At 66.4% G+C, this 24991-nt stretch overlaps 12 protein-coding genes across 12 annotated transcripts; 7 read left to right on the forward strand and 5 right to left on the reverse strand.

Moving 5' to 3' along the window:
* HIS4 (trifunctional histidinol dehydrogenase) lies at positions 1-2676 on the reverse strand (the record flags this gene model as incomplete). The annotated part of the gene is made up of 1 exon (XM_060264910.1): positions 1-2676. The coding sequence occupies one exon, from the start codon at positions 2674-2676 to the stop codon at positions 1-3; it is 2676 nt and encodes an 891-aa protein (XP_060120893.1).
* A 65-nt stretch (positions 2677-2741) lies between these two features.
* MJAP1_000945 (carboxypeptidase C) lies at positions 2742-4367 on the forward strand (the record flags this gene model as incomplete). The annotated part of the gene is made up of 1 exon (XM_060264911.1): positions 2742-4367. The coding sequence occupies one exon, from the start codon at positions 2742-2744 to the stop codon at positions 4365-4367; it is 1626 nt and encodes a 541-aa protein (XP_060120894.1).
* Positions 4368-4574: 207 nt separating this feature from the next.
* MJAP1_000946 (uncharacterized protein) lies at positions 4575-6146 on the reverse strand (the record flags this gene model as incomplete). Its single annotated transcript, XM_060264912.1, has 1 exon — positions 4575-6146. The coding sequence occupies one exon, from the start codon at positions 6144-6146 to the stop codon at positions 4575-4577; it is 1572 nt and encodes a 523-aa protein (XP_060120895.1).
* Positions 6147-6284: 138 nt separating this feature from the next.
* On the forward strand, positions 6285-7721 carry MJAP1_000947 (uncharacterized protein; the record flags this gene model as incomplete). Its single annotated transcript, XM_060264913.1, has 1 exon — positions 6285-7721. One exon carries the CDS (start codon positions 6285-6287, stop codon positions 7719-7721), a length of 1437 nt encoding a protein of 478 aa, XP_060120896.1.
* A 72-nt stretch (positions 7722-7793) lies between these two features.
* MJAP1_000948 (uncharacterized protein) lies at positions 7794-10658 on the forward strand (the record flags this gene model as incomplete). The annotated part of the gene is made up of 1 exon (XM_060264914.1): positions 7794-10658. The coding sequence occupies one exon, from the start codon at positions 7794-7796 to the stop codon at positions 10656-10658; it is 2865 nt and encodes a 954-aa protein (XP_060120897.1).
* Positions 10659-10760: 102 nt separating this feature from the next.
* Positions 10761-13031, forward strand: MJAP1_000949 (uncharacterized protein; the record flags this gene model as incomplete). Its single annotated transcript, XM_060264915.1, has 8 exons — positions 10761-10775; positions 10819-10825; positions 10849-10860; positions 10895-10927; positions 10950-11208; positions 11244-11257; positions 11283-11374; positions 11664-13031. 8 exons carry the CDS (start codon positions 10761-10763, stop codon positions 13029-13031), a joined length of 1800 nt encoding a protein of 599 aa, XP_060120898.1.
* A 31-nt stretch (positions 13032-13062) lies between these two features.
* Positions 13063-15491, reverse strand: MJAP1_000950 (uncharacterized protein; the record flags this gene model as incomplete). The annotated part of the gene is made up of 2 exons (XM_060264916.1): positions 13063-15422; positions 15446-15491. 2 exons carry the CDS (start codon positions 15489-15491, stop codon positions 13063-13065), a joined length of 2406 nt encoding a protein of 801 aa, XP_060120899.1.
* A 117-nt stretch (positions 15492-15608) lies between these two features.
* Positions 15609-18992, forward strand: PRP22 (RNA helicase; the record flags this gene model as incomplete). The annotated part of the gene is made up of 1 exon (XM_060264917.1): positions 15609-18992. One exon carries the CDS (start codon positions 15609-15611, stop codon positions 18990-18992), a length of 3384 nt encoding a protein of 1127 aa, XP_060120900.1.
* Positions 18993-19022: 30 nt separating this feature from the next.
* MJAP1_000952 (uncharacterized protein) lies at positions 19023-19921 on the forward strand (the record flags this gene model as incomplete). Its single annotated transcript, XM_060264918.1, has 3 exons — positions 19023-19503; positions 19526-19638; positions 19661-19921. The coding sequence occupies 3 exons, from the start codon at positions 19023-19025 to the stop codon at positions 19919-19921; spliced, it is 855 nt and encodes a 284-aa protein (XP_060120901.1).
* Position 19922: 1 nt separating this feature from the next.
* On the reverse strand, positions 19923-20664 carry MJAP1_000953 (uncharacterized protein; the record flags this gene model as incomplete). Its single annotated transcript, XM_060264919.1, has 2 exons — positions 19923-20316; positions 20348-20664. The coding sequence occupies 2 exons, from the start codon at positions 20662-20664 to the stop codon at positions 19923-19925; spliced, it is 711 nt and encodes a 236-aa protein (XP_060120902.1).
* Positions 20665-20702: 38 nt separating this feature from the next.
* UBA2 (E1 ubiquitin-activating enzyme) lies at positions 20703-22554 on the forward strand (the record flags this gene model as incomplete). Its single annotated transcript, XM_060264920.1, has 3 exons — positions 20703-20855; positions 20878-21323; positions 21348-22554. The coding sequence occupies 3 exons, from the start codon at positions 20703-20705 to the stop codon at positions 22552-22554; spliced, it is 1806 nt and encodes a 601-aa protein (XP_060120903.1).
* A 1-nt stretch (position 22555) lies between these two features.
* On the reverse strand, positions 22556-24937 carry MJAP1_000955 (uncharacterized protein; the record flags this gene model as incomplete). Its single annotated transcript, XM_060264921.1, has 1 exon — positions 22556-24937. One exon carries the CDS (start codon positions 24935-24937, stop codon positions 22556-22558), a length of 2382 nt encoding a protein of 793 aa, XP_060120904.1.
* Between the last annotated feature and the right edge of the window lie 54 nt (positions 24938-24991).

The raw sequence follows: 24991 nt of genomic DNA on the forward strand, positions 1-24991 counted from the left end.
CTACTTTTGGCTACGCTGCGCAAGGTATTGCAGGCGGACACGCACGGCATTCGCGTGGGCCTCGAGGCCCTCGCACTCGGCGAGCGCAACGACGTGCGGCCCGAGCTTCTCGAGGCCGGCCGCATCGAGCATCTGCGCGGTGATGTGCTTCTGGAAGGTGGACGTCGAGACGCCCGAGTACTGCCGCGCATAGCCGTATGTCGGCAGGGTGTGGTTCGTGCCCGAGGCGTAGTCGCCGCAGCTCTCTGGGCTCCACGCGCCGACAAATACACTGCCCGCGTTCTGCACCAGCGGCACGAGCGCCTCGGGCTCGGCGGTGTGCAGGATGAGGTGCTCCGGCGCGTAGCGGTTGCTCCAGCCGATCGCCTCCTCGCGCGTCGAAACGAGGATCGTGACACTCTTGTCGATCGCCTGGCGCACGACGTCGACACGCGGCAGCGCACGCGCCTGCGTGTCGACCGCCTCTTCGATCGCCGCAAGCTTGGCGGGCGACAGCGAGATGCCAACCAGCACCACCTGCGAGTCGGGGCCATGCTCGGCCTGCGACAAGAGGTCGGACGCGACAAACGCGGGCTCCGCCTCGTCGTCCGCGACCACCAGCACCTCGGACGGGCCGGCGGGCATGTCGATCGACACCTGCGCATCGACCTCGTTCTGCACCAGCATCTTGGCAGCCGTCACGTACTGGTTACCGGGGCCCGCGATCTTGTCGACCTTGGGCACGCTCTCGGTGCCGTACGCCATCGCGGCGACCGCTTGCGCGCCACCGGCGCACACGATGCACGACGCCTTGATCTTGTCGGCGACATAGAGCACCTCGGGCGCAATGCTGCCGTCGGCGCGCGGCGGCGTCGCAAGCACAATCGTCTTGCACCCCGCGACTTGCGCAGGCACACCGAGCATCAGTGCCGTCGAGGGCAGCACCGCGCTGCCGCCTGGCACGTACACACCCACGCGCTCAATCGCGCGGGGGAAACGCGTGCAGACAACACCAGGCATCGTCTCGACCTCCATCACTTCGCGCGCCTCGGTGTCCGGCACCCAGCGCGCGCTTGGCGCACCGGGCTGCGGCGCCACTTCCGGCGCAACGTGGCCCTGCGCCTGGTGGAAGCGCAGAATGTTGCCATAGGCGACGTCGATCGCCTCGCGCACCTCGGACTTCATCTCGCCGCGCTCCGCATCGGTCTGGTAGGGCGGCAGACGCACGCTGCTCTTGAGCTGCACGCGGTCGAGCTGCGCGGTGTATTCGAGGAGCGCAGCGTCGCCACGCTCCTTGACGGCGGCCATGATCGGGCGCACACGCTCCAGCACCTCGTTCGTGCGGATTCCCGGGCGGCGCAGAAGCTCAATCTGCTGCTCCGGCGTCGTCTCGCTCAGCAGGTAGCTCGGCAGCTTGATCGGCGCGTCGGCATCGACAGACTTGGGGGCCGGCGCAGACGCCGCAGCCGCGGGCTTCGCCGCGGGCTTCGCGGGCTCCGCGGCGTACTGCGGCTTGGCATCGCCCTTGCGGCGCGTCACCTTTTTGCTCTTCGCATCGAGGCTGCGCTCAATGTCGGCGAGGCCGACGCCGGCCTGGATGCACTTGGCGAGCGCAAAGTAGACGAGGTCTGCAGCCTCGAACGCGACGTGCTCCGCGTCGGTCGCGTCAACGAGCTCCTGCGCCTCCTCGCGGATCTTGGCGCCGAGCAGCGCATTGTCGTTAAAGAGGCGGGCGGTGTACGAGCCTTCCGGCGCGTTGGCCTTGCGCGCACGCAGCGTCTGCTCGAGCTTCGCCAGGCCACGCACCGAGCCGAAGCACGACTCGCGGTCGGTCAGGTGGCAGAAACCGAGCGACTGGTCGCCCGCCTGCTGCTCGACACGGAACTCGATGGCGTCCTGGTCGCAGTCGAGGACGATGCGCACGACCTGCTGCGTCGCGCCGCTCGTCGCGCCCTTGTGCCACAGGCCGCGCTTGCGCGACTGGTAGTGCGCCGAACCGGTCTTGAGCGAGGCACGCACGCTCTCTGCCGACGAGTACACCAGACCCAGCGAGGTGGAGAGCGCGTCGGAGACGACGACCGTGGGAAACAGGCCGTCCTCGCGGTCAGATGTGAACGTCGCAAGCAGCACGTCCACATAGTCGAGGCCCGAGCCGTTCATCGAGATCTGCGCGGTGGGCACGACGAGCGTCGCGCCGGTGCTGTGCACCGACTTGACCTCCTCGATCGAGACCGGCGCGGAGGACGAGAGGTACACCGGCTTGCCGTTCGTCTTGGTCTGCATCGCCTCGAGGAAGCGCAGCGCAGACGCAGGGCCCGGCGCGCCGGCGCACTGCACAAGGACACCCGCGGCCTCCTTTGTCGACGGCGCCGCGCCGTCCTCCTGGACGGCGAGCACGATGCGCGACGCGCGCACGCTCTCCTCGAGCTCGCCCAGCACAGGGCTAGAGGCAGGCACGACGAGCGCCTCGGCGCCCGCGTTCAGCAGGTCAATGACCTGGTCGTAGGTCGGCTCGTCGAGCTGGACGAGGTACGCGGCCCGGCTCAGCTGCTTCGCGCCGCCGATATTTTCGAGAAACGCATAGGGAACAAGAAGCGGCGCTGACCTCCGGATCGCCGGGAACAGCGCGCTCTGTGCGTACACACCGAGACACTCTCGGGACAGGCACGGGAGGACCGGCGAAGACTGCTGCAGCATGAGGAAAAGCGCGAGCGCCGTGACTCGTAACACGTGACCCTGATAAGGCTTGGTTCCGGACCAAAATGAAGTACGCCGTGGGAAGCTTTTTGTTGGCGCTGGCGGGCGCCGCGTATGCCGCGCAGGCCCCGTTCCAGCTGCCGAGCCGCGAGCCGGCTGGCGTTGATGCGTCCGAGTACCGCGTGCTCTCGCACCCCTCGCTGCCCGCGCACTCGCTGCGCCTGCGCCGCGTCCCGGATGGCGTGTGCGAGCGCAAGGGCGTCGTGTCCTGGTCGGGCTACCTCGACGTGGATCTGGACATGGTGTACAGCCGCGAAGACAAGCTGTACGGTGCTGCGGGCACCAAGCCCCCGCCCGGCATTGTCGAGCACTTTTACTTCTGGGCCTTTGAGTCGCGCAATGATAAGCACACGGATCCCGTGACGCTGTGGCTGAACGGCGGCCCGGGCTGCTCGTCGTTTACGGGATTGCTGATGGAGCTGGGCCCGTGCAATGCGGCTCCGCCCAAGGACGGTGTGCCGGGCACAGCGTGGAATGAACACGCGTGGAACACCAACTCGTCAATGATCTTCCTCGACCAGCCGACCGGCGTCGGCTTCTCGTATGCCTCGTGGAAGAACGCCTCGCGGGAGGACGCGCCGCCGTCGCGCATCTTTGACACGGCGCACGCCGCGCGCGACGTGAGCGCCTTCCTGCACCTGCTCGCGACCGACAGCACGAACAATGTCGTGTCGGTCGAGACGCTGCCGGGCAGCCCTCTGCCTGCCTTTACCGAGTTCCACATGGCCGGTGAGTCGTATGCGGGCCGCTACCTGCCGCTTATCGCGAGCCAGATCGTGAAGGACAACAAGCGCCTGATCGCACAGCCCGAGACTGGCCTGCTCCCGATCCCGCTCGACTCGATTCTGATCGGCAACGGTATCACCTCGCCCGTGCACCAGAACAAGGCGTTTGTGCAGTACGCGTGCACGAACGCGACCGGCAACGGCCCCTTCCTCGAGAAGCGCACCTGCGACAAGATGTGGGACAAGTGGCCCGTCTGCAAGAAGATGCTCGAGAAGTGCAACCGCGAGCCGGGCAACGTGCCGTACAACCGCGAGGCCTGTGTGAACGCCAACAACTTCTGCAGTGGCGCGCTCTCGTCGCCGTGGGACGCGACGAACTCGTCCGTCTACGACTGGGACCACAAGCCGACGTACGACGAGGAGGAGTACGTCGCCGCGTTCCTGAACTACAACGAGACGCGCCGCGCGCTGGGTATCGACCCGCTCGGCGCGGGCGACAAGCACGACGGCAAGTTTGTCGGCTGCTCGGACCGCGTCTACGAGGACTTTGAGACGACCGGCGACGGCGCGCGCGAGAGCACCTGGGCCGTGAAGCATGTGCTTGCGAACGGCGTGCGTGTGCTCAGCTACTCGGGCACGCGCGACTTCATCTGCAACTACATCGGCAACGGCAACTGGCTCTACGACCTCGAGTGGGAGGGCGGCGACAAGTTCCGCAAGGCCCCGCTCGAGCCCTGGTACCTCGAGGGCAGCTCGGAGCCGGCCGGCCACTTCCGCACCTACGGCAACCTGACCTTTGCGACGGTAGACGCCGCAGGCCACTTTGTGCCGCACGATCAGCCCGAGGCGGCGCTGACCATGTTCCAGCGCTGGGAGCACGGCAAGGTCAAGGGCCGCCTTGATTAGTGCACACTATATGTTTTTCTCTCGTACAGGTAGATAGAACCCGCCCCTTTTTGCTGCCCTTCTTGGCGCGTTGTTGCCCTCGGTCCGTTCCTGCCGAATCCCCTAGTGTCGTGTCCCCATCCATCCCCGCGGCGCACGGTCTCTCCACACTCGCCTAAATGGGCCCATTTCTCTCGCACGTGGCGGTGACTCTATCGTACATGCAAACTACTGGGGCGCCCCTTCCGTGACGCGAGTGCGCTTTGTGCTCGCGGACAGCGCCGAGGGCGGCGCAGCGCCACTTCGCTTGACAGCCGGCGGCGAGGACGCGAGACGCGACGGCGTATTGCCCAGCGCCATCGTCGCGGCGACCGTCGGCGCACTGACGCTGTGCACGGCCGCGTCCAGCGACGAGAACCTCGGCGGTGCGGCGCGCGGCGCCTGGCTTGGCGCCTGCTGTGCGTGCGGGAACGGGGAAAGCGCCGATGGCGCAGGGCTATTCGACGCCGAGCGGTCGCGTGCGCTGCGCCGGTGCCGCTGGATGCGCGGCGCCACGTCCATCGCCGAGCTGCGTGCGCGGCGTGTGCTGTGGTAAGGCTCGGTGCGCAGCCGTGCTGGCACCTTGGCGGGCGATGCGGTCGGCGTGAGCAGATGCTCTCCCAGGCGCTCGGACGCGAGCTTTGCCGGGAGCGATGCCGTTGTGAGCGCCGGTGCGCCGAGGTCCATGCCGCGTACGGGCGCGATGGGCCGCGTCGCCGCGAGCGACGGGCTGCTCCATGTCGCTGGTGTTGGTGCCGTGTTCTTGCGGCTCCATACACTCACGAACAAGATGCGCTTCATGCGTCGGTTGTAAAAGAAAGCAAAGGTCGACCACAAGAGACCAGCGCCTGTGCCGCCCAAATCGTCCTCATCGTACATCTGCGGAGACTCGGCCTCGCTCACGGACGACGCGGAAGCGTGCCGCTGGTGTGCGGCCGCCGGCGGTGCGCGGCCGAACCCTCCTTCAAACACCTCCTCGTCGAATACCGGGGCGTCGGTCATTTCCACGTCCTCGTCCTCGTCGGCCGGTGTCCCCCCCCGGGACACGACGCCGCCCGCGTCCACGCTATACCCCTCGTCGTACGGGTCGCCCTCGTCCATCTCGCCGCCCTCTTCGTCCGGCTCTGCGCTTGCGTGCGGGTCCGAGTCCATGTCTGGGTGGAACGAGTAGACTTCGCAGTCGGCGATATTGATGATCTCGTCGAGCACGGACGAGAGCGAGGTATGTGCGGAGCGCGACGCGCCCGTGCCCGGCGCGGTGCTCGACGAGGCGGTCGGCGTGCGGACCTCGCTGCTCATCGGCGACCGTGCGAGGAGCACCGAGTCCTCGATGGAATTGGTAAAGCTCCCGAGGCTGTGCGGCGACCCTGTCCCGCTCTTGAGCGACTGCAGTGTGGATGTGAGACTGCTGAGCACCATCGTCGGCGAGGTCTCGCGTATGAAATCGGTGGGGTTCACGTTGCTAAAGTCGTGATCGGGAAACGCGCCATTCAGCGTCGCGATCAGCAAGAATAGCGTCTTGCGCGCGCTCGGCTGGTCAAGTCTCCCGAACGGCGACGCGAGCGCCTCGTCCAGATAACCCGGGGGCGAGCTCGAGGCGGAGAGGAGATAGGAGGACTCGAGCGACTTGAACAGCCGCTTCTCCTTGTTGACTGCTTTGCAGGAGTACGCCTCAAGACGCGTGAATACCTTGCATTCTGATAACTCAAACGTCAACGAGCGCGAGAGCACTTCGAGCTCGGGGTACTCGAGGTACTTCATCCCTCGATGGGCGTCGTCGAGCGCTCGGGCCGACGCGCCTCGCGCCTCCACGACGCATATGGAGAGCCACGTGCACACCCACGTGACATACGCACGCGACGCCTATCAACACCGTGCGGGCGCGTCGGACGCTACGCCATGCCTCCACGTCGCAGCACGCCGCGCAAGGGCCGCGCCGAGAGCGCGGAGAGCGCCTCCAGCACGCCTGCCAAAGCCGCCGCATCGCCTTCGAGCACGACGGGTACGCCGCGCCGCACTGCACGCGGCCGCCGTTCCACCGCAAAGGCCGCCGAGACGAGCGCCGAGAAGACTGACGCGCCGACGCCGTCGCGCGGCCGTGCGCGCGGCGCCGCCAAATCGGCTAGCCCCGCGGAGCGTGTGCATACGCTCCCGACGCGCACCAACCCCCGTCTGTCTGAGGTCAAGTCCCGCCAGGTCAAGCTCCAGGTAATTCGCCGCGAGGACAAGGAGATCATCATCGGCCGCATCAAGCTGCCCACCGTCAACGGCGCCGAGCACGGATTTTTGCTCAAGCGCTTTGACACGAACGCAATTGCAGGCTCGTCCATGTTCCGCCTCGCCTTCCCGTTCGCTGACTCGGAGGAGGAGAGCGCAGAGATGGCCTACCTCGAGTCGCGCTTCGACACCGACCTCGCGAACGGCGGCACACTCGCCCCGTCGACGCCGCGCCGTGGCCGCCGCGCCGCGAACGCGGACGAGGACAAGGGCAACCTGCCGCCGGGCTCGACCGGCGTGCGCCTGCAAGGCGTGTGGATTCCGTGCGAGCACGCGACGCCGATCGCCGACGATTACGGCCTGCTCGAGCTCGCACAGCCTCTGCTGGAGGCTACTGCGGTGCTCCTGCCCAACGACGACGTCCCGCTACTGAACCCCGAGCCGGAGACGCTCGCGCTCGCCGCCGAGGCGAGCCAGGTGCCGCTCTCCACGCCGCAGCGCCAGGCGAAGCGCGCGCGCACTGCCGCCGCCGCGAGCCGCCAGGCGGTGGACGAGGCGACGAGCTCGACGCCGATGCAGGCTGCCAGGCAGCTCCTGCCCGACTCGCCCGCGTCGCCGTCCAAGACGCGCCGCAGCACGCCCCGCCGCCAGACGCGCGCCGCCGCTGCCGCTGCCGAGGCGGACGCTGGTGCGCCGCTCACCCCCGCGCAGATCGACGAGCAGATCCGTGCTGCCAAGGATCTCGCCGCCGACATTGCCGCCGAGTCGTCTGCAGCGCCGTCCTCGTCGCGCCCCAAACGCCGCGCCGAGGAGGAGGCGGACGGCGCGGTGAGCGTCGTGCCCCAGGCCCAGACTGCCGTGCGCGCCCTGCGCCGCAGGCAGCAGCCGATCATGCGCGCGGCGGGCGCGCTCGGTGCCGCGGGCGCGGTCGGTATCGGGGCCGCTGCCTGGTACGCGGGCACGCTCAACCTTGCCACGGCTGTGCCTGCCGCGCTGAACCAGCTTCAACGCACGGACTACAGCGCCGCACTGCACCACCTGCAGAACGTGGACTACTCGCAGGCGCTGCACACCATCCAGCAGAACATCCAGAGCTGGGGCACCGCCTGGTTCGCATAGCGCTTTAGAAGACCGTTTCGTGATTGGGTCGAGGATGTGGAGGTGATCCCTGAATTCAGGACGATCATCAGCATGGCGTCGGCAGGGGAGCGCAGGCAGCCGGAAGGCGATTCTCCGTCTCTGCCTGCGTTTATCCTTACACCGCCTGATCCTTTTGAGAGCGTATCACCCAAGATCGACACTGCGCTGCCGACATTCTCGTCGCATGGGCCGACTTCGCCGACGTCGCGCAGCTCCTCGCCCCAGTCACGCCGCCCAGGGCACCGCCGGGGCCGCGGCGTCGTGCCGAGTATGGAAGAAATTCAGAAGGCGGAGCATCCGATGCCGTCCATGCCTCAGTGCGCAAACCTGAGCGAGGCCGAGCCGGCGATACAGAAAATCGTGCGCATGCAGCGCATCCAGGCGCAAAAACATGCGTGGCTGAAGTGGTCGGGCGTCGACGCGGCCATCGCGGCCGGCGAAAAGATGTCGACGCCGCATGGGCGCAACGCGGCGGAGGACGACGAGAACCGTCTCGTCACCAAGCTCGCCGCTCACAATGTACACACGAACGAGAACGCGAAGGAGAGCACGCCGGGCACGCCGTCGCTCTCACAGTCGCCCACGCCCTCGACACCGACCGCCTCGCCGGTGTCGCCGGGGGGTCCACACGACGCGCAGGAGCCCACGAACGACGTGCCGCTCGTACAGCCACAAGCGTCGCACGGCGTGCCTCGCGAGCTGCTCAACGACGAGTGGGACTCGCCCCCTTCCTCCGACGAGAGCGAGGGGGAGTGGGCGTCCGACTCGAGCGACGACGCGTCGGACACCGAGCAGATACCCTCGCGGCTCAACCTCGCGCACGCCGACGTAATGACCAACAAACAGATGCGGCGCCAGCTGCGGACGCTCCGCAAACTGCGTCCCGAGCGCCAGGACCAGAGCGATCTGAGCCTGCAAGCGGACCAGCTGCGGCACCAAGTCGCACACGGCCTGCAGTATGCGAGCAAAAAGCAGCGGAAACAGCGCGCAATGGACCGCTACACGCCGGCCGTATCGGCGGGCGAGACGAGCGATACCGACCTGCTTCTCCCCGGCGCAAACATCACCGAGAGCCGCCGCGGGAGCGCGACGTCGCGCCAAAGCTCGCCCGGCATCCCCGAGGGCATCTCGAGCTCGTCCACCGGTCCGCTCGACCCCGAGCGGCCGCAAGTCTGGAAGCGGCGACAGCGCAAAGCGTGGAACAATGCACCGTCGGCGATGGACCAGGTAGACACCTCGGAACCGTGCCCCGAGCTGTGTGTGCCGCACAAAACGGCGACGCCGACACCCGTGGCGCAGAACCTCTTTGGGCACAAGTCCGAGGTGCCGCCGAAAGGCTACACGACCGAGCTCGTGTACGACATGCTCCACGAGAACCAGCGCGGGATTGTGCTCTTTGGCGTCGCGAAGCGCTTTAGCTCGCAGGTCCTCTTTGTGGGCGACCCCTCGCCGTGGACGGATGCGACGGGCGCCAACACGGCGCTGGACACGTCGACGATGCAGCTGCCCGATCCCAGCTGGGAGTGGGTCCAGCCGACGTGGCTCGTTGACATGACGTGCGACACCGACGAGGAAGGGTGGCAGTACTCGGGCAGCTTTACCGGCCTGCAAGTGTGGCGGCGCCCGATCCACTTTAGCTACAGCCGTGGGTGGAACCAGTGGATGCAGAAGCTCTATCTCTTTGCCAAGAAGCAGTCCGAGCACAAAGACGAGAAGCGGCGGCACGAGGAGGCGACGCGTGCCGACGAAGGCCTCGTCGCCGTGATGCGTTCCGCGCGCTCACGCACGCTGCGGTGGCACGGCGTGCCGAGCATGTTTACGTTTGTGCGCCGCCGGCGGTGGGTGCGCCTGCGCCGCCGCCTCGTCCCGATTGCCTCTGACGAGGTCAACGAAAAGAAAGAGCGCGAGCCCGCGACGCTCGACCTCGTCCCCCTCTCCGACTCCGACTCGGACGAGGATGCGCCCGAGGCGCAGCAGATCCGCGAGCTGCGGAGTATGCACCAGGTGTTTTGGGCAAAGCACCGCCTGCACATGCTAATGCCCCTCTTCATGATCCCCCCCAACTGTTCGGCGGAACTGCTGCGTACGCGCGACGAAACTCCGGTGTACGAGTCTGCTGCGTGGAGCCGCCAGTTTGGCATGCTCCTTGCGCAAGAGACGCGAGTGCAGAACCCCTTTATCGCGCTGCAGTGGGTGCAGCGCTGGCTGCAGCGCGACGACCTTGCCTTTGTCACCAGTTCGCTGCGCGCCGCCGAGCGGCGGTACCAGAAAAAGTGCCGCGCAGTCCCGTCCAGCGTGTCGAATATCCCCCCCCATGACGCGGACACCGCGTTTGATACCACCCTCCCCCCACAGATCGTCCCCGCCGAGGCGCTCGCTGCGAGCGGCTCGCGCCCCTCGCTGATCCGCGAGGCGGTGATCGAGTGGAACACCTCGGCGGCGATCGACACGATGAAACTGTGCCCCGTCGACCGCCTCAAGATCGATTTGTGGTACGTCTGGCTCGGCGTCTCCTCGACCAAGGACCTTGCCCAAGGCGGCGAGCGCGAGGTCGGCGGCCCGATTGCCGCCGTGCAACACGAGCGCAGCCGACACAACCAGCGCCGGTTCGGCCGCGCGTCCATCACCCCCGTCTTTTCCTCGATGAACGAGCGTATTCTGCGTTCGCGCATCTACGACTATACACAGAGCACGCCGATGCTACTGGACGTTTGGGACGTGCTCATTGCGCACCTGCACGAGGTGGTCGCGATGTTTGAGCACGAGCGTTCGCGGCGCACGTTCTTGCACCTTCTCCACCGGCTGCAGTCGACCGACTTCCGGGCCTCGACGCACACCTGCGAGAATGCGAGCGACGCGCGCTGGCGGACGCTGCGCCCCGGCATCGTGCGCCTCCCCCCCCTGCCTGCGCTCTGACGTGTCTGGCACGTGATCCATAGTGGGGCAACCATCAATATTGCTCGTCTACCCCATCGCCCGCGCATTGCTCCGCATCCTTGCTTATTGCTACAGCTGACCATGGCGGAACATCTGGTACGTGGTGTGTGATGCGACGGCGGGTGCTAACTCGAAACAGTCTGAAGGTATGTTTTTGTACTGACGACAGAGCAAATTGCTGGTGTGTACCGCGAGGCCGCGGCGTGCTGACGCAGAATTCAAGGAGGCCTTCTCCCTGTTTGACAAGGGTATGTGGCATGGCTGACGCAGACGGCGATGGCACGATCACCACCAAGGAGCTTGGTACGGTGATGCGCTCGCTGGGCCAGAACCCGACCGAGGCTGAACTGCAGGACATGGTCAACGAGATCGACGCTGACGGCGACGGTACCATCGACTTCCCCGAGTTCCTTACGATGATGGCGCGTAAGATGAAGGACACGGACAGCGAGGAGGAGATTAAGGAGGCATTCAAGGTCTTTGACAAGGATGGCAACGGCTTTATCAGCGCCGCGGAGCTGCGTCATGTGTACGTCGATCCCCCGCATTCCCACTAACCCCCAGCATGACCAACCTGGGTATGTTGTTTGTTTCTTATATCAGGCGAGAAGCTCTCCGACCAGGAGGTGGAAGAGATGATTCGCGAGGCCGACACGGATGGCGACGGCCAGATCAACTACGACGAGTTCGTGAAGGTATGTCACTCCCACTCACGTCAGATGATGATGAGCAAGGTAGGCTTTACGCACTCACGCAGTAACTGTACATCGGCATCGATCTTTGTCTCTGGCGATATCCATAGCGTCCACGGCGCCGCGGCGCGCGGCGGCTCCATGCGGCCGCTCGCAGCGCCAAAGCGTGTAGTTGTTATCATGCGTAATTCCACAATTGTTGTGGCGCGCTCCGCGGACAGGAAGCTTAGCGGGGGCTGCGCCGACGACCACTGCGGGTTGCGCGAGCGTGCGTCTCGTGACGGCGTCGCAGATGTGTGCAATGGCGAGCATGTATTCGCTGCCAAACAATAGCAGCTACGTGTCCGAGGCGCCAGGCATGCCGCCGGCCAACGGCTACTATGCCGTGGAACCGACGACGCCGGTGCCCAGCACGCCCGTCGCGTTCGGCGGCATTGGATCGCCGTCGCCGGCGTCACGGACGTCGTCGACACATATCCTCTCTCCCCGTGGCTCCTTTATGGAGAGCGAGTTTGGCGACCGGCGCCGGCGCGACTCGGCGATGCAGACGCTGCCCTACACAAAAGAATTTGTCGACGAGTATCGGAAGCGGATGAAGGCCGATCCGGACCCCGAGGCGCAGTTTGCTTTTGCGATGTACCTCATCGACGCGGCGAAGCGCGTCGCGGATCCTCGGGACAGCGCGAAACAGGCGCGCAAGTACCGTGACACGCTCCTAACCGATTCCCTGCGTCTGATCAAGAAGCTCGCGACGAACCCCGTCGCGCCGGGCAAACCGCCGTTTGCAGACGCGCAGTTCTTCCTGGCCAACTGCTTCGGCAACGGCTCTCTCGGCCTGCCGGTCGACCATACCAAAGCCTACCACCTGTACGTCCAGGCCTCGAAGCAAAACCACCCCGCGGCGACCTACCGCACCGCGGTCTGCAACGAGGTCGGCGCAGGGACGAAGCGAAACTACCCCCGCGGTCTCCTCTTTTACCGCAAGGCCGCGTCGCTCGGCGACACGGCCGGCATGTACAAACTCGGCATGATTCTGCTGCACGGTCTCCTCGAGCAGCCTCGAAATGCGCGCGAGGCGATCGTGTGGCTACGCCGCGCCGCCGGGCAGGCGGACGAAGACAATCCCCACGCACTCCACGAGCTCGCGCAGCTGCACCAGGACCCCGATGGCAAGATCGCGGCGTACAATGAAGTGTACGCGCGCGACTTGTATACCCAGGCTGCCCAGCTCGGCTACGCGCCCAGCCAGTGCAAACTCGGCGAGGCATACGCCAGCGGGACGCTCGCGTGCCCTGCGGATGCACGCGCGAGCATCTCGTGGTACACCAAGGCGGCAAACAAAGGCGACGGCAATGCGGAGCTCGCGCTCAGCGGCTGGTACCTCACTGGTGGCGAAGGCGTCTTGCAGCAGTCCGACAGCGAGGCCTATCTCTGGGCGCGGCGCGCGGCGCTCAAAGGCATCGCCAACGCTGAGTACGCCGTCGGGCACTACACCGAGGTCGGCATCGGGACACGCACCGACCTCGAAGAGGCGAAGCGCTGGTACGGCCGCGCCGCCGCCCAAGGCCACGCGCGCGCGGCGCAGCGCCTCGCGGACCTGCGCCAGGCCGGCGGGCGGGCGCCGGCGCGCGAAGGAGACGGGGATTGTGTAGTTATGTAGCCTCACGGCGTAATGAGTCTCATGCATCGTATCAGGAACTAGCTACAGAAGGCGCGTGCGCCGGGGGATGGGCGTTTTCGGGCGGGAAGATGGAGAGCATCTCTTGGATCGCAGGGTCGTCGAGCAGCTCGACAAACTGCCCGTCGGGCGCAGGGAGCGCCGCGGGCGTCGGCCGCTGCGAGTCGTGCGGCGTGTGCGTGCCGAGGTGCGCGGCAAAGCCCAGGCTGCCGCTCTCGGTAAACTCGCGCAGCTGGTCGGAAAAGGCGGGCGCATTGTGCAGCTCGATGCCGTTGAACGCGTTCAGGTTGATGCTCTGCTCGCCGTCCCCGAGGCTCAGGTTGCCGGTCAGCGTCCCGTCGGGGCCGACGTGGATGCCGTACTGCTCGAGGAGCTCGTAGGTCTCCTCGATGCCTTCCGTCACGCTATCCGGCGACGAACTGGGCGAGGAGTGCTGCGACGAGGACGCGTCCTCGACCGTCGCCGGCAGCGGCTTGCGCCGCACCACTGGCTGCGCCTCGCCCGCGCGGCTCGCGTCCCACGCGGCGAGTACGCTGGGATCGAGCCAGGTGCCCGACGTGCTCTCGGAAAAGACATCGTTCGACTCGAGCGGCATCGCCTGGGGCTGCGGCACGAGTGACAGCCCCAGACTCGGCGAGGGCGGCGCCCAGTCGTCCGCGCGTGCACTGCGGCGCTCGCGGCCGCGCTGCGCCCGGCCCACGCTAGGGCTCGCCGGGCACTCGAGCATCTCGTCGTCGAGCGTCGGCATGCCCATCAGGCTCAGCTCGCCGCCTTTGCGCGCGCGCGACCGCGTGAGCACGCCGGGCGACGCGGGCTGCGGCGGCGGCGTCGACTGCCGCCCAGGCGAGCTGATGGACCGCGACGGGGGCGCCTCGCGTGCGGAAAACACGCCAGGGTCGCTGCGCGCCACGTCCAGCGTGGCATAGGGGTTGATCCCGCAGTGCGTCCCGTGCGGCCGCTTACGCGGGCTGCGGCGCACCGGGCTCGGCGACGTGGGCGCGGGGCGCGTGCGCAGGAGCTGCCCCGGCGTGGGGAACTCGCCGCTCGGGTGCATCTCTTCAAAGTCGAGGTCCTGCTCGCTCATGAGGCGGCTGATGGCTGTGCCGGGCGACGAGTTGATTAGGTAGGAAGGCACGCCGTACTGCCCGGGCGTCATGGCACGCACGCTGCGGCTCGGGCTCGACTGGGGCGGCGGCATACGCAGCGAGCGCGACGGAGTCACCGCCGTATTCCGCGCGGGACTTGACACGGTCGTGCGCCGCACCGGCGACGTGTTGCGGTCCATCTCCTGGAGCGCCTGGTCGCGCTGCAGCCGCGCCGCGTCGCGGTTCGCGACCGCGCTGAGCGTGCGCCCGAGCTGCTTGGCCCGCGTCTGCGGCGTGTCCTTTTCCGTTTTGATCTTTTTCGGCGGCCGCGGCTCGTCCTTCTTCTTCTCGCCACGGCCCCCAAAGTGGTCGGGGCGCGAGACGTTGTACTTGTTAAAGTAGAGGCCGCACGGGTTGCACGCCTGCCAGCGCGTCTCGCCGTCGGCCGCACACTTGGTGTGCTGGCTGAACTTGGGCGTCCATGTCAGCGGCACCGCGTCGGACGGCGGGCGCTCGGACGCGGGGTAGTTGACCGACTCGCCGGCCGGCAGCTGGAGCATGCGCCACGACTTGGACGTGCGTGCGCCGCAGTTGTAGCAGATGCGGTCGGTGCGCGGCTGGGGCGGCGCCGGCGTCCGCGCGGGCTCGGAGGACCGCTCGGGCAGCGCGCCGGCAATCACGTTGAGCATCGACATGAGCTGCCGCTGGTCGGCCGTCGTCGGCGACGGCTGTGCGGCGTGCGGCGTCGCACTGCGGCGCTCGCTCGGCGTCTCTGCACCTTCGCCCATGCCTTGCATCAGGTTGCGGTACTGCTCGCGGCTGCGCTGCGGCGCCTCTTTCATGCGCAGAACCACTTCGAGGACTTCGACCGCCGCCTCGTCCTCGTCCGAGGAAAACGCGGAGGACTGCCGCGCCTCGGAGCGCACACGCCCGGTCACGGCCGAGGAGCCCTCGCCGGGCTCCTCGAGGCCCCCCGAAAAGAAGCCCTTTCCGACGAGCACCTGCGGCATGCTCCGCCGCGAAGGACTCGCCTCGACGCGGTGCGTCGGCGAGCGCTGCAGCGCGCGGTGCGACTCTTCTGGGTCGACCGCATAGACAATATAGTCGTTCGCATTGTCCAGCACCAGCTCCGGACTCGCGCCGCAGATCGCGCCCAAACACGCCTTGAGCGTCACACGCCCAAGCTGCCCAAGCTGGGGGGAATGCGCGAGGCGGACCATTGTCCGGCGTGGGCACCGCGCAATCATGGTATGGTGCGGGCTCGTATCGAGCGAGTAGAGTACTTTTACTGCGATTAGCCAAAACACCTACCGTCCATCATCCGGCGCTCACTCCGCCGCCGCGGCGGCGCGGGCATGCTCGTGGCCATAACGGGCGCGGCGCGCGCGTGCCGCGCGAAAGGACGCGCGCGCGTCGAATCCACGTGGTCGGCACATGGTCGCCACGTGCTCTCCTCCTCCACCCCTCGCCACCGATGGACGATCCGCTGTACCGGCTCGAGTTTCTGTCGCTCGTGTCGAAGATCGCCACCGAGGTGGAGAATCATCTCGGGATCCATGACCGCACGCTCGCCGAGTTTGTGATCTCGCTGCATGAGCAGTCTGGCTCGCTCAAGGTGTTCCAGAGCAAGCTCGACGAGGCCGGCGCCGAGTTCTCCACGGCCTTTGTCGAGAACCTCGACCGGCTGATCACCACGCTCCATCCCAAGCACAAGCAGGAGAAGAAGGAGCAAAAAGGGGATACGGCCGAGTCGGAGCGCCGCGCGCAGATGCTCCCGGGCCTCGCGATCGAGGACCAAGAATGGGGGCTGCCGTCCTACTATGATACCCCTGCCAAGCCCGGCCCTCCTCCCCGGCCGCCCCGCCGCAACTCGCAGTCGCCGCCACGGGAGCGGGGACGCGAGCGCAGGCGCTCGCCCGACTATGCACGCCCGGTGCAGCGCGACGAGCACGCCGTGCCGCACAAGATCTACGACGGACGCGTGTCCGGCGTCAAGGACTTTGGCGCGTTTGTCACGCTCGATGGCGTCGTCGGGCGCCAGGACGGGCTCGTGCACATCAGCGCCATGAGCTCGGAGCGCGTCGGGCACCCGTCGGACGTCGTCGCCAGGGGGCAGCACGTCAAGGTCAAGGTGCTCTCGGTGCAAAACAACCGCATCTCGCTCTCGATGAAAGAGGTCGACCAGCACACCGGCCGCGACCTTGTGCCGCAGCACCGCATGCGCTCGGACGCCGACGTACGCTCGGACCGCGCGGCGGCGACGCTGACCGGCGCAAACACCGCGCCGCTGGGCATGGCGCCGCCGCCCGACGTGCCGGAACGGGGGCGCAAGCGCCTCACGTCGCCCGAGCGCTGGGAGCTCAAGCAGCTCATCGCCAGCGGCATGGCCAAGGCAAGCGACTATCCGGAGCTGATCGAGGAGGAGTTTGCAACGCCGGCGACGCGCATGCGGGGCGACGACAAGGACGAGGAGGTGGACATTGAAGTGAACGAAAAAGAGGCGCCGTTCCTTGCGGGCCAGACTGCCGCGTCGCTCGAGCTCTCGCCGGTGCGCGTCGTCAAGGCGCCCGACGGCTCGATGAACCGCGCCGCCCAAGCGGGGACGTCACTCGCCAAGGAGCGCAAGGAGCTCCGGCAGCAGCAGCTCAACGAGCAGGCGGACGCGCAAAAGAAGGACACGACCACCGCCTGGCTCGATCCGATGGCGCCGCAGAACGAGCGCACGTTTGCCCAAGACGTGCGTGGCAACCTCATTGGACAGCGCACGCAAGAGCAGGCGGCGTGGAAAAAGCACACCTTTAACAAGGCGACGACCTTTGGCAAGCGCACAAACCTCAGCATGCAGGAGCAGCGCGAGAGTCTGCCCATCTTTAAGCTGCGCGAGCAGCTCGTGCAAGCCGTGCGCGACAACCAGGTGCTGGTCGTCGTCGGCGACACGGGCTCGGGCAAGACGACGCAGCTGACGCAGTACCTTGCCGAGGAGGGCTTTGCGGACCACAAAAAGATTGGGTGCACGCAGCCCCGCCGTGTCGCCGCAATCAGCGTCGCGAAGCGTGTGGCGGAAGAGGTGGGGTGCCGTGTCGGCCAGGAAGTCGGCTACACCGTGCGCTTTGAGGACTTCACCAGCGCCGATACCCGCATCAAGTACATGACCGACGGTATGCTCCAGCGCGAGAGCCTGATTGATCGTGACGTGAGCGCCTACTCGGTGATCATGCTCGACGAGGCGCACGAGCGCACGATCGCGACCGACGTGCTCTTTGGCCTGCTCAAGAAGGCGCTCAAGCGGCGCCCGGATTTGAAGCTGATCGTGACCTCGGCGACGCTCGATGCGGCTAAGTTTAGCGAGTACTTTTACGGGTGCCCCATCTTTACGATCCCCGGCCGGACCTTTCCGGTGGAGATCCTGTATACCAAGGAGCCCGAGCCGGACTATTTGGACGCGTCGCTGATCACCGTGATGCAGATCCACCTGTCCGAGCCGCCGGGCGACATCCTCGTGTTCCTTACTGGACAGGAGGAGATTGATACCAGCTGCGAGATTTTGTACGAGCGCATGCGCGCGCTGGGGCCGAGCGTGCCGGAGCTCATTATTCTCCCGGTGTACTCTGCGCTGCCGAGCGAGATGCAGTCGCGCATCTTTGAGCCTGCGCCCCCGGGCGCCCGCAAGGTCGTACTTGCGACAAACATTGCCGAGACGAGTATCACGATCGACGGTGTGTATTACGTCGTGGACCCCGGCTTTGTGAAGCAGAACGCGTACGACGCGCGCCTCGGTATGGACAGCCTCGTTGTGACGCCCATCTCGCAGGCGCAGGCGCGGCAGCGCTCGGGCCGTGCGGGCCGTACTGGCCCCGGCAAGTGCTACCGCCTGTACACCGAGGCGGCGTACCGCAACGAGATGCTCCCGAACCCGATTCCCGATATCCAGCGCCAGAACCTCGCCTCGACGATTCTCATGCTCAAGGCGATGGGCATCAACGACTTGCTGCACTTTGACTTTATGGATCCCCCGCCGGCGCAGACGATGCTTACTGCCCTCGAGTCGCTCTATGCCCTGAGCGCGCTCGACGACGAAGGCCTCCTCACCCGCCTCGGGCGCAAGATGGCCGACTTCCCGATGGATCCCATGATGGCCAAGATGCTCATCACCTCGGTCGACATGGGCTGCAGCGAGGAGCTGCTGAGCATTGTCGCGATGCTCAGTATCCAAAACGTCTTTTATCGGCCCAAGGACAAGCAGGCGCAGGCCGACCAGAAGCGCGCCAAGTTCTTCCAGCCCGAAGGCGACCACCTCACGCTCCTGACCGTGTACAACGGCTGGGCGGCGAACCACTTCTCGATGCCGTGGTGCATCGACAACTTTGTGCAAGGGCGTGCGCTGCGCCGCGCGCAGGACGTGCGGAAGCAGCTCGTGGGCATTATGGACCGCTACCACCACGATATCCTGACCTGCGGCAAGGACTACAACTCGGTGCGCCGCGCGATCTGCTCGGGCTACTTCCGCAACGCCGCCAAAAAGGACCCCAACGAAGGCTACAAGGCGCTTGCCGAGAGCGGCGGCAACATCTATCTGCACCCCTCGAGCAGCCTCTTTAGCCGCCCGTCGGAGTATGTCGTGTACCACGAAGTGGTCATGACCACCAAGGAGTACATGCGCGAAGTCACCGCGATCGAGCCCAAGTGGCTCGTCGAGGTCGCGCCGCGCTTCTTCCGCACCTCGGACCCCGCCTCGATCTCGAAGCGCAAGCGCGAGGAAAAGATCAAGCCACTTCACTCCAAGCACGCCTCCCGCCAGGAAGAGTGGCGCCGCTCGGTGCAGAACGCCAAAAAGGAGTATTACCAAGACAAGTTTTAGTGTCCATAGTGTGGAGGTGTCTTTCCGACGATGAGCGACGCGGAGCGCTACGCGATGGACGACGGAGAGCCAGAGGAGACCTTTGAGGATGCCGAGATGGAGGAGGAGCCGGACTATGGCGACGGCGAACCCGAGTCGGGGTCGCCCGAGGCGTCGTCCGATGCGTTTCCGTCGGACGAGGAAGACGAGCTGGTGGACGAGATGGAGGACGCCGCGCCGATAGAGACGAACCGCCGCACCCGCCGCCCGGCGCTGCGTGTGAAGCTGTCTCGCAAAGGCGCGTCGGACACTACGCCGAACACTACGCCGTCGCGGCGCACGTCGGGACGCAAGACACAACGCACGGCCCGTGCCCGTGGCGAGGACGGCGAGGAGGACGAGTCGGACGAGATTGACGAGGAGTCGGACCTCGACGAGTCGGCGGGCGATGCGCCCATGACGGCGCGCCAAATGGCCCGCGCCAACAGGGAGCGTGGGATTACGAACGAGGACCTCGTCGAGCTGCCGATGGGTACGTCGCTTAGCTCACCCAGACGGGACCAAGCGCCAAAAGCTTACCGATACCGAGCTCGCCCTGCGCCGCTCCGAGACGGCACGCCGCCGGCGGAATCAGAGCGAAAAGAAGCTCGAGGACGACAAGATCGAGGTAGGTTTCCCCGCTCACCCAGACCATCAATCGCCTGCTGAAGAAGCAAGCGGGCAAGGTGCGCGGCAAGGACAAGGGCGAGGACGCCGCGGAGCCTGCCAATACCCCCGGCGAGCGCCGCGAGAGCGGACCAAAGCCCATGTTTCGCTACATTTCGCGCGCCGAGGGCGCCATGCTCGCCGTCCCTCTGCCGCAGGAAGGCGAGCAGGGGCGCGGGCGCTACGACGAGGCCATGCGCACGGCCTTTGGCCAGACACACGAGGCGTGGACCGCTGCGAGATAGTCTATGCAAGTCGTGAACGTACATTCGCCAGGCTCTGCCACACACGGCGGCCCGGCACCGGCATCATCTGGTCGACATGGTGTTCGCACACCATGCCCGAGTTGCGGTCGAAGCGGTAGCGGAAGAGGAGCGTAAAGTCCTGCAGTGCGCCGCTCATGCGGCTCGTCCCGCGGAACCGGATACGTGTCAGGAGCTCATCACCGGGCACAGGCTTGCCCGGCGCGGCGTCCGCCACGACGCTCGCACGGTCCGGCAGCAGCGTCATGTGCTCGATGCGCACGTCGGTGTCGACAAAGAGCGCATGCAGTGAATAGCGCAGCGCCTGTGCGCTCATCCTATACATGCGCCGCCCACGCAGCGAAAAGGCAGGCGCAAAGTGCTGTTCCGCCTCGCCGCTCGGTAGGGGGGGGGAGAGGGGGGAGGGGCGGGCGGAAACGGAAGTAGATCTCTTTGTGGTAGATCGCGGCAAGCCGCGCACGGGATATCAGTGCACTCTGGCCGAGGTAGGGCGCGAGCGTATCGGCCCCTGCGCTCGGCGCCTCGTCGCGGTCGACGAGGCCGCGCTGCATAAATTGGGGAAGCGTCGCACGGAGGTGCCGAATCGCGGCACCGAGGCGCACCTGGTACTCGTGCTCGGGCAGAAGGCGCGAAGAGCATGCTGCCTGCGTCCCGGCAAACGCCAGCCGGTGGTCCAGCACGCGCGCCGCAGGCACGCAGCAGCGCACGCACGACGCGCGCCACATCGTAGCACGGGCGGGCCCGATCGCCCGATCCTTCTACGATGGACGATCGCTACGCGGCGCAGCGCGCGGTGCTCGGCGAGGATGCGCACGCGCGCCTGAAGGGCGCGCGGATGCTTGTTGTCGGCGCCGGCGGTATTGGATGCGAAGTACTCAAAGACCTTGTTTTGCTGGGTGTCGGCCACATTGAGATTGTACGTCGCGCGGCTCACCCAGATCGACCTCGACACGATCGACCTGTCGAACCTGAATCGCCAGTTCCTCTTCCAGAAGCAGCATATCCAAAAGCCCAAGGCAGAGGTCGCCAAGGCGAGTGCGAGTGCATTCAACCCCGAGGTGGAAATCGTCGCGCATTACGGCAACGTCCAGGCGCCCGAGTTTGGCGTGTCGTACTACAGCCAGTTTGACGTGGTGCTGAGCGCGCTCGACAATCTCGCGACGCGCCGCTACGTAAATAGGATGTGCGTCGCTGCGGACGTGCCGCTGGTCGAGAGCGGCACTGCCGGGTTCCTGGGCCAGGTCCAGCCGATCCGTGCGGGGCACACCGAGTGCTACGACTGCACGGCGCACCCCACGCCGACGACCTTCCCGGTGTGCACGATCCGCTCGACGCCGTCCACACCGATGCACTGCATCGTCTGGGCCAAGAACTGGCTCTTTCCGTACGTAAAGTTTCGCTCACCTAGGCAACTCTTTGGCGAGGACGACGAAAGCGGCGATGCGGAGCTCGACCAGGCCGCCCAGAGCGGCGAGAACGCACAGGAGCTCGAGAATCTGCGGCGCGAGGCGCACCAGATGCGTGCGCTGCGCGCCGAGCTCGGCAAGGCGCCGCGCGAGGCGGCAGAAAAGATCTTTGCCAAGGTGTACGACGTGGACATCCGGCGACTCTTGAGCATGGACGACATGTGGGAGAAGCGCACTCGCCCAGACCCTCTGTCGCTCGATGCGGCGCGCGCCGACACGACCGTTGCGCCACAGACCGAGGTGCTCAAGGACCGCCGCACGCTCTCGCTCGCCGACACCGCCGCCCTGTTCCTCGAGAGCGCGGTAGCACTCGCAAAGGGCGCGCAGGACGCTCCGCTTTCTTTTGACAAGGACGACGCGGACGCGCTCGCATTCGTGACGGCCGCATCCAACCTGCGTGCACACGTCTACCACATTCCCCGCCAGACACAGTTCGAGACAAAGCAGATTGCGGGCAACATTATTCCCGCGATTGCGACGACGAATGCAATCGTGTCTGGCCTCGCAGTCGTTCAGGCAATGCACATGCTCGTCGCGCGCTGGGACGCGATGCGGATCGTGAGTGTCGCACGCCGCTCGAACCGCGTCTTTACCACGTTCCCTCCCGCGCCGCCAAACGCGGCGTGCGGCGTGTGTAGCGACATGTACCTCGCGACAGACGTCGACCCCACGACGACGACGCTCCAGGATATCCTCGCGATCGTTCGCCGCCCGACGAGCGACGGCGGTCTCGCGTACGACGACGACGCGGAGATCTCGATTGCGGACGGCGCGCGCATTCTCTACGACCTGGACCTTGACGACAACCTCGAAAAGACCCTCGCGCAGCTCAACGTCGGCGTCGGTAGTGCGCTGTCGATTGTCGATGAGGACGCGCAGAACGTCACTGTCCAGCTACTTCTGCAGCAGGGCACCGAGGCCAAGGTGCACTGGCCCCACGGCACGCCCGTCGCGGTGCGCCCGCGGCGTGCCCTGCCCAAGCCCGCCTCCGACTCCGAGTCGGAGGTCGAGGCGGTGGACGCGGCGGCGGCGGTCGCGCCTGCAGCGCCGAAGCGCACCAAGCGCCCGGCGGACGCCGAGGCCAACGGCCCAGCCAAGCGCCACGCGCCCGCCGGTCAGTCGGAGGAGGCTGCGATTGTACTTGAATAGTCTATATACGGTCACGCAGCCACCGCGCTTGGAACCATTCGGCAAACGCGACCAGGCCCACGACCCAGAAGCCGAGGTGGAAGTTCAGCGGCCAGGGGTGGGCCTTGGGCCCGCCCTGGATGCTCTGGGCCCACACCATACCGCCGATGATCGGCCCGACACAGCGCGCCGCCGAGCTCACGGTCTGTGCGAGACCGTTGGCGAGCGGGACGAGGTGCGGCGGCGTCCACGCATTGAGCAGCACCATGATCGCCGTGAACGACACGACATTTGCAAGCCAACGGAGCGTCGCAAAGGCAATCATGGCACACATGACGAGCACGTCGGTGTTTGGCAAGAGGAAGGTGCGCAGGAAGGGGAAGAGTGTATAGCACGGGAGGTACAGCACGAGGCCCCACTGCAGCATCGACAGGTGCGACAGCGGCCCGTTTGGCGGCCCGACATTGGGATAGACACGGAACTGGAACAGGAGCTGGCACAGCGCCATGGACGCAATCAGCGCCGCATAGTGCCCCGCGTTCAGACCGAGACCACCCGAGGGCTCCGGTGTCACGAGGAACGACAAAAAGATCTGGTCAAACATGGACGAGTGGAAAGAGAGCGTCGCATAGTGCGCAATCACCACGACCGGAATTAGGACCCAGAGCGAGGTCGGCATCTCGGGCACCTCGGCCGTCTCGACGGGATCCGGCACCTTGCTCATGCGCGACATTTGCGAGCGGCCGCGGTGCATCTTGGCAAAGTGCGCAGGGGGCAGATAGGGCTGTGCCCGCGGCGCCTCGCGGTCCGCAAACGACGTGCCAAAGAGCGGCGGCGTATCGTGGTATGGCTCGTCGTGCTCTGACACGTCGTCGTCCTCATGGAAGGGCTCACTGGACGAGTCGGCCGTGGGGTGTGCCTCTTCGTTGTTGGTCGCCGCGGCGACCCAGAGATCGGTGATAGAGAGAACCGCGTCGTCGTTCGCAAGCACGAAGCGCTCGAGCATTGACATGTTTGACGCACGGTACTGCGACTCGGGCAGCTCCGCGTCGTGATTGAAGAAGGACATACGCGACGTGCTCGCCATGCTCGGCGCCCGACGGAACGAGCGCCCGACCGAGTCGGAGCGGTTGCGCGCCATGCGCACGCTCGACGGGCCGGTGCGCATCGAGTCTAGGCCGTACGCAGTGCCGAAGTTGGACGGGTTGCGCATGTGCGAGAACTGGCTCTCGCGCATGCGTCCCCGGCTGATGTGCGACGGCGCGGTGGGCCCCGAGACCTCGCTGTGGCCCATCGCCTCGTCCTCGTCGAGCTCGTCATCTGGCGTCGCGGCGACCGACGGGCTGCGCCACCCGTCGTCAAAGACCGAGTGGGGCGGATCGTCGTCGGGCAGGCGCACGCCGGATGGGCCTGCGTGCGGCTCGAGGAAGAGCGAGAGGATTGTACCAAGCGCCGTGGACGACGCCGCAAGCGCACATGGCAGCGCGTAGGGATATTTTTGCAGCAAGACCGAGTGGCCAAAGAGCCACGGGTACTTTTGCGCAGGGTGCTCCAGCAAGCCACCGAGGATTGGCCCGATGATACCGCCCATGCCCCAGCAGAAGCCCATCTGCGCATACGCACGGCTCTCGTTGGTCTCATCGGTGAGATCGCGTACGGCGCCCTTTGCGACGCCTACTGCGCCGTTAAAGAAACCCTGTGCGAGGCGAAAGAGGAGCGCAAAGGCCAGGTTGGGCGAGAAGCCAAAAGCGAGCAGCGACACGGTGCTGCCCACGAGTGACACCTGGAGCACCAAGCGGCGCCCGTGCTTCTCTGCGGCCGATGCCCACAGCAGCGATGTGAGGAACTGGGCAAAGAAGAAGACCGCAGCGAGGATGCCCGCCCAGAATCCGACGCGGCTCTCGTCGCCGACCTGAAAGTCGTTTAGCATGAAAAAGAGAAAAGGACCGGCGACTCCTGCTGAACAGAACTCGCCAAAGATGAGCAGACACAGCACCGTGTACGGCAGCATGGGAATCGGTGTCGACTCGGGCGTCGGCAGCACAGTCGGGACGGTGACATGCGAGGCATTCACGTACCGTGCCGGGTGCTCCCAGCCTTCTGGCGCGCCCGAGCTGCGCAGGTGGCGCAGCCCTGGCCCTTCCAGAATAGTCGCGCGGTCGCCGTGCAGCCAGCGGCGCACCGACCCCAGCGGGTCGCGGCTGCGGCGTCGCTTGAAGGAGAGCACGTCGGGCCCGTCGCCTGGCACGTTCAACGGCACCTCGTCGGGCGGCGGCGACGCACGCCCACGCCCTAGCAAGTTCTCCATAGGATTCTTCCGGGGGGTGGGGGGCTGGCGCACAGTATCGTCGGTCGTATCCGCCGCGCGCTCGTCTCCCGAATTACCCTCGGTCCCTGGCGCCATGCTAGGTGGAGGGAGGGTCGCCGGCGTGTGGAGCAGCGCCGGTCCGCTGCGTGG

Source organism: Malassezia japonica, chromosome 1 (genome assembly GCF_029542785.1).
Source record: "Malassezia japonica chromosome 1, complete sequence".
Taxonomy (NCBI): domain Eukaryota; kingdom Fungi; phylum Basidiomycota; class Malasseziomycetes; order Malasseziales; family Malasseziaceae; genus Malassezia; species Malassezia japonica.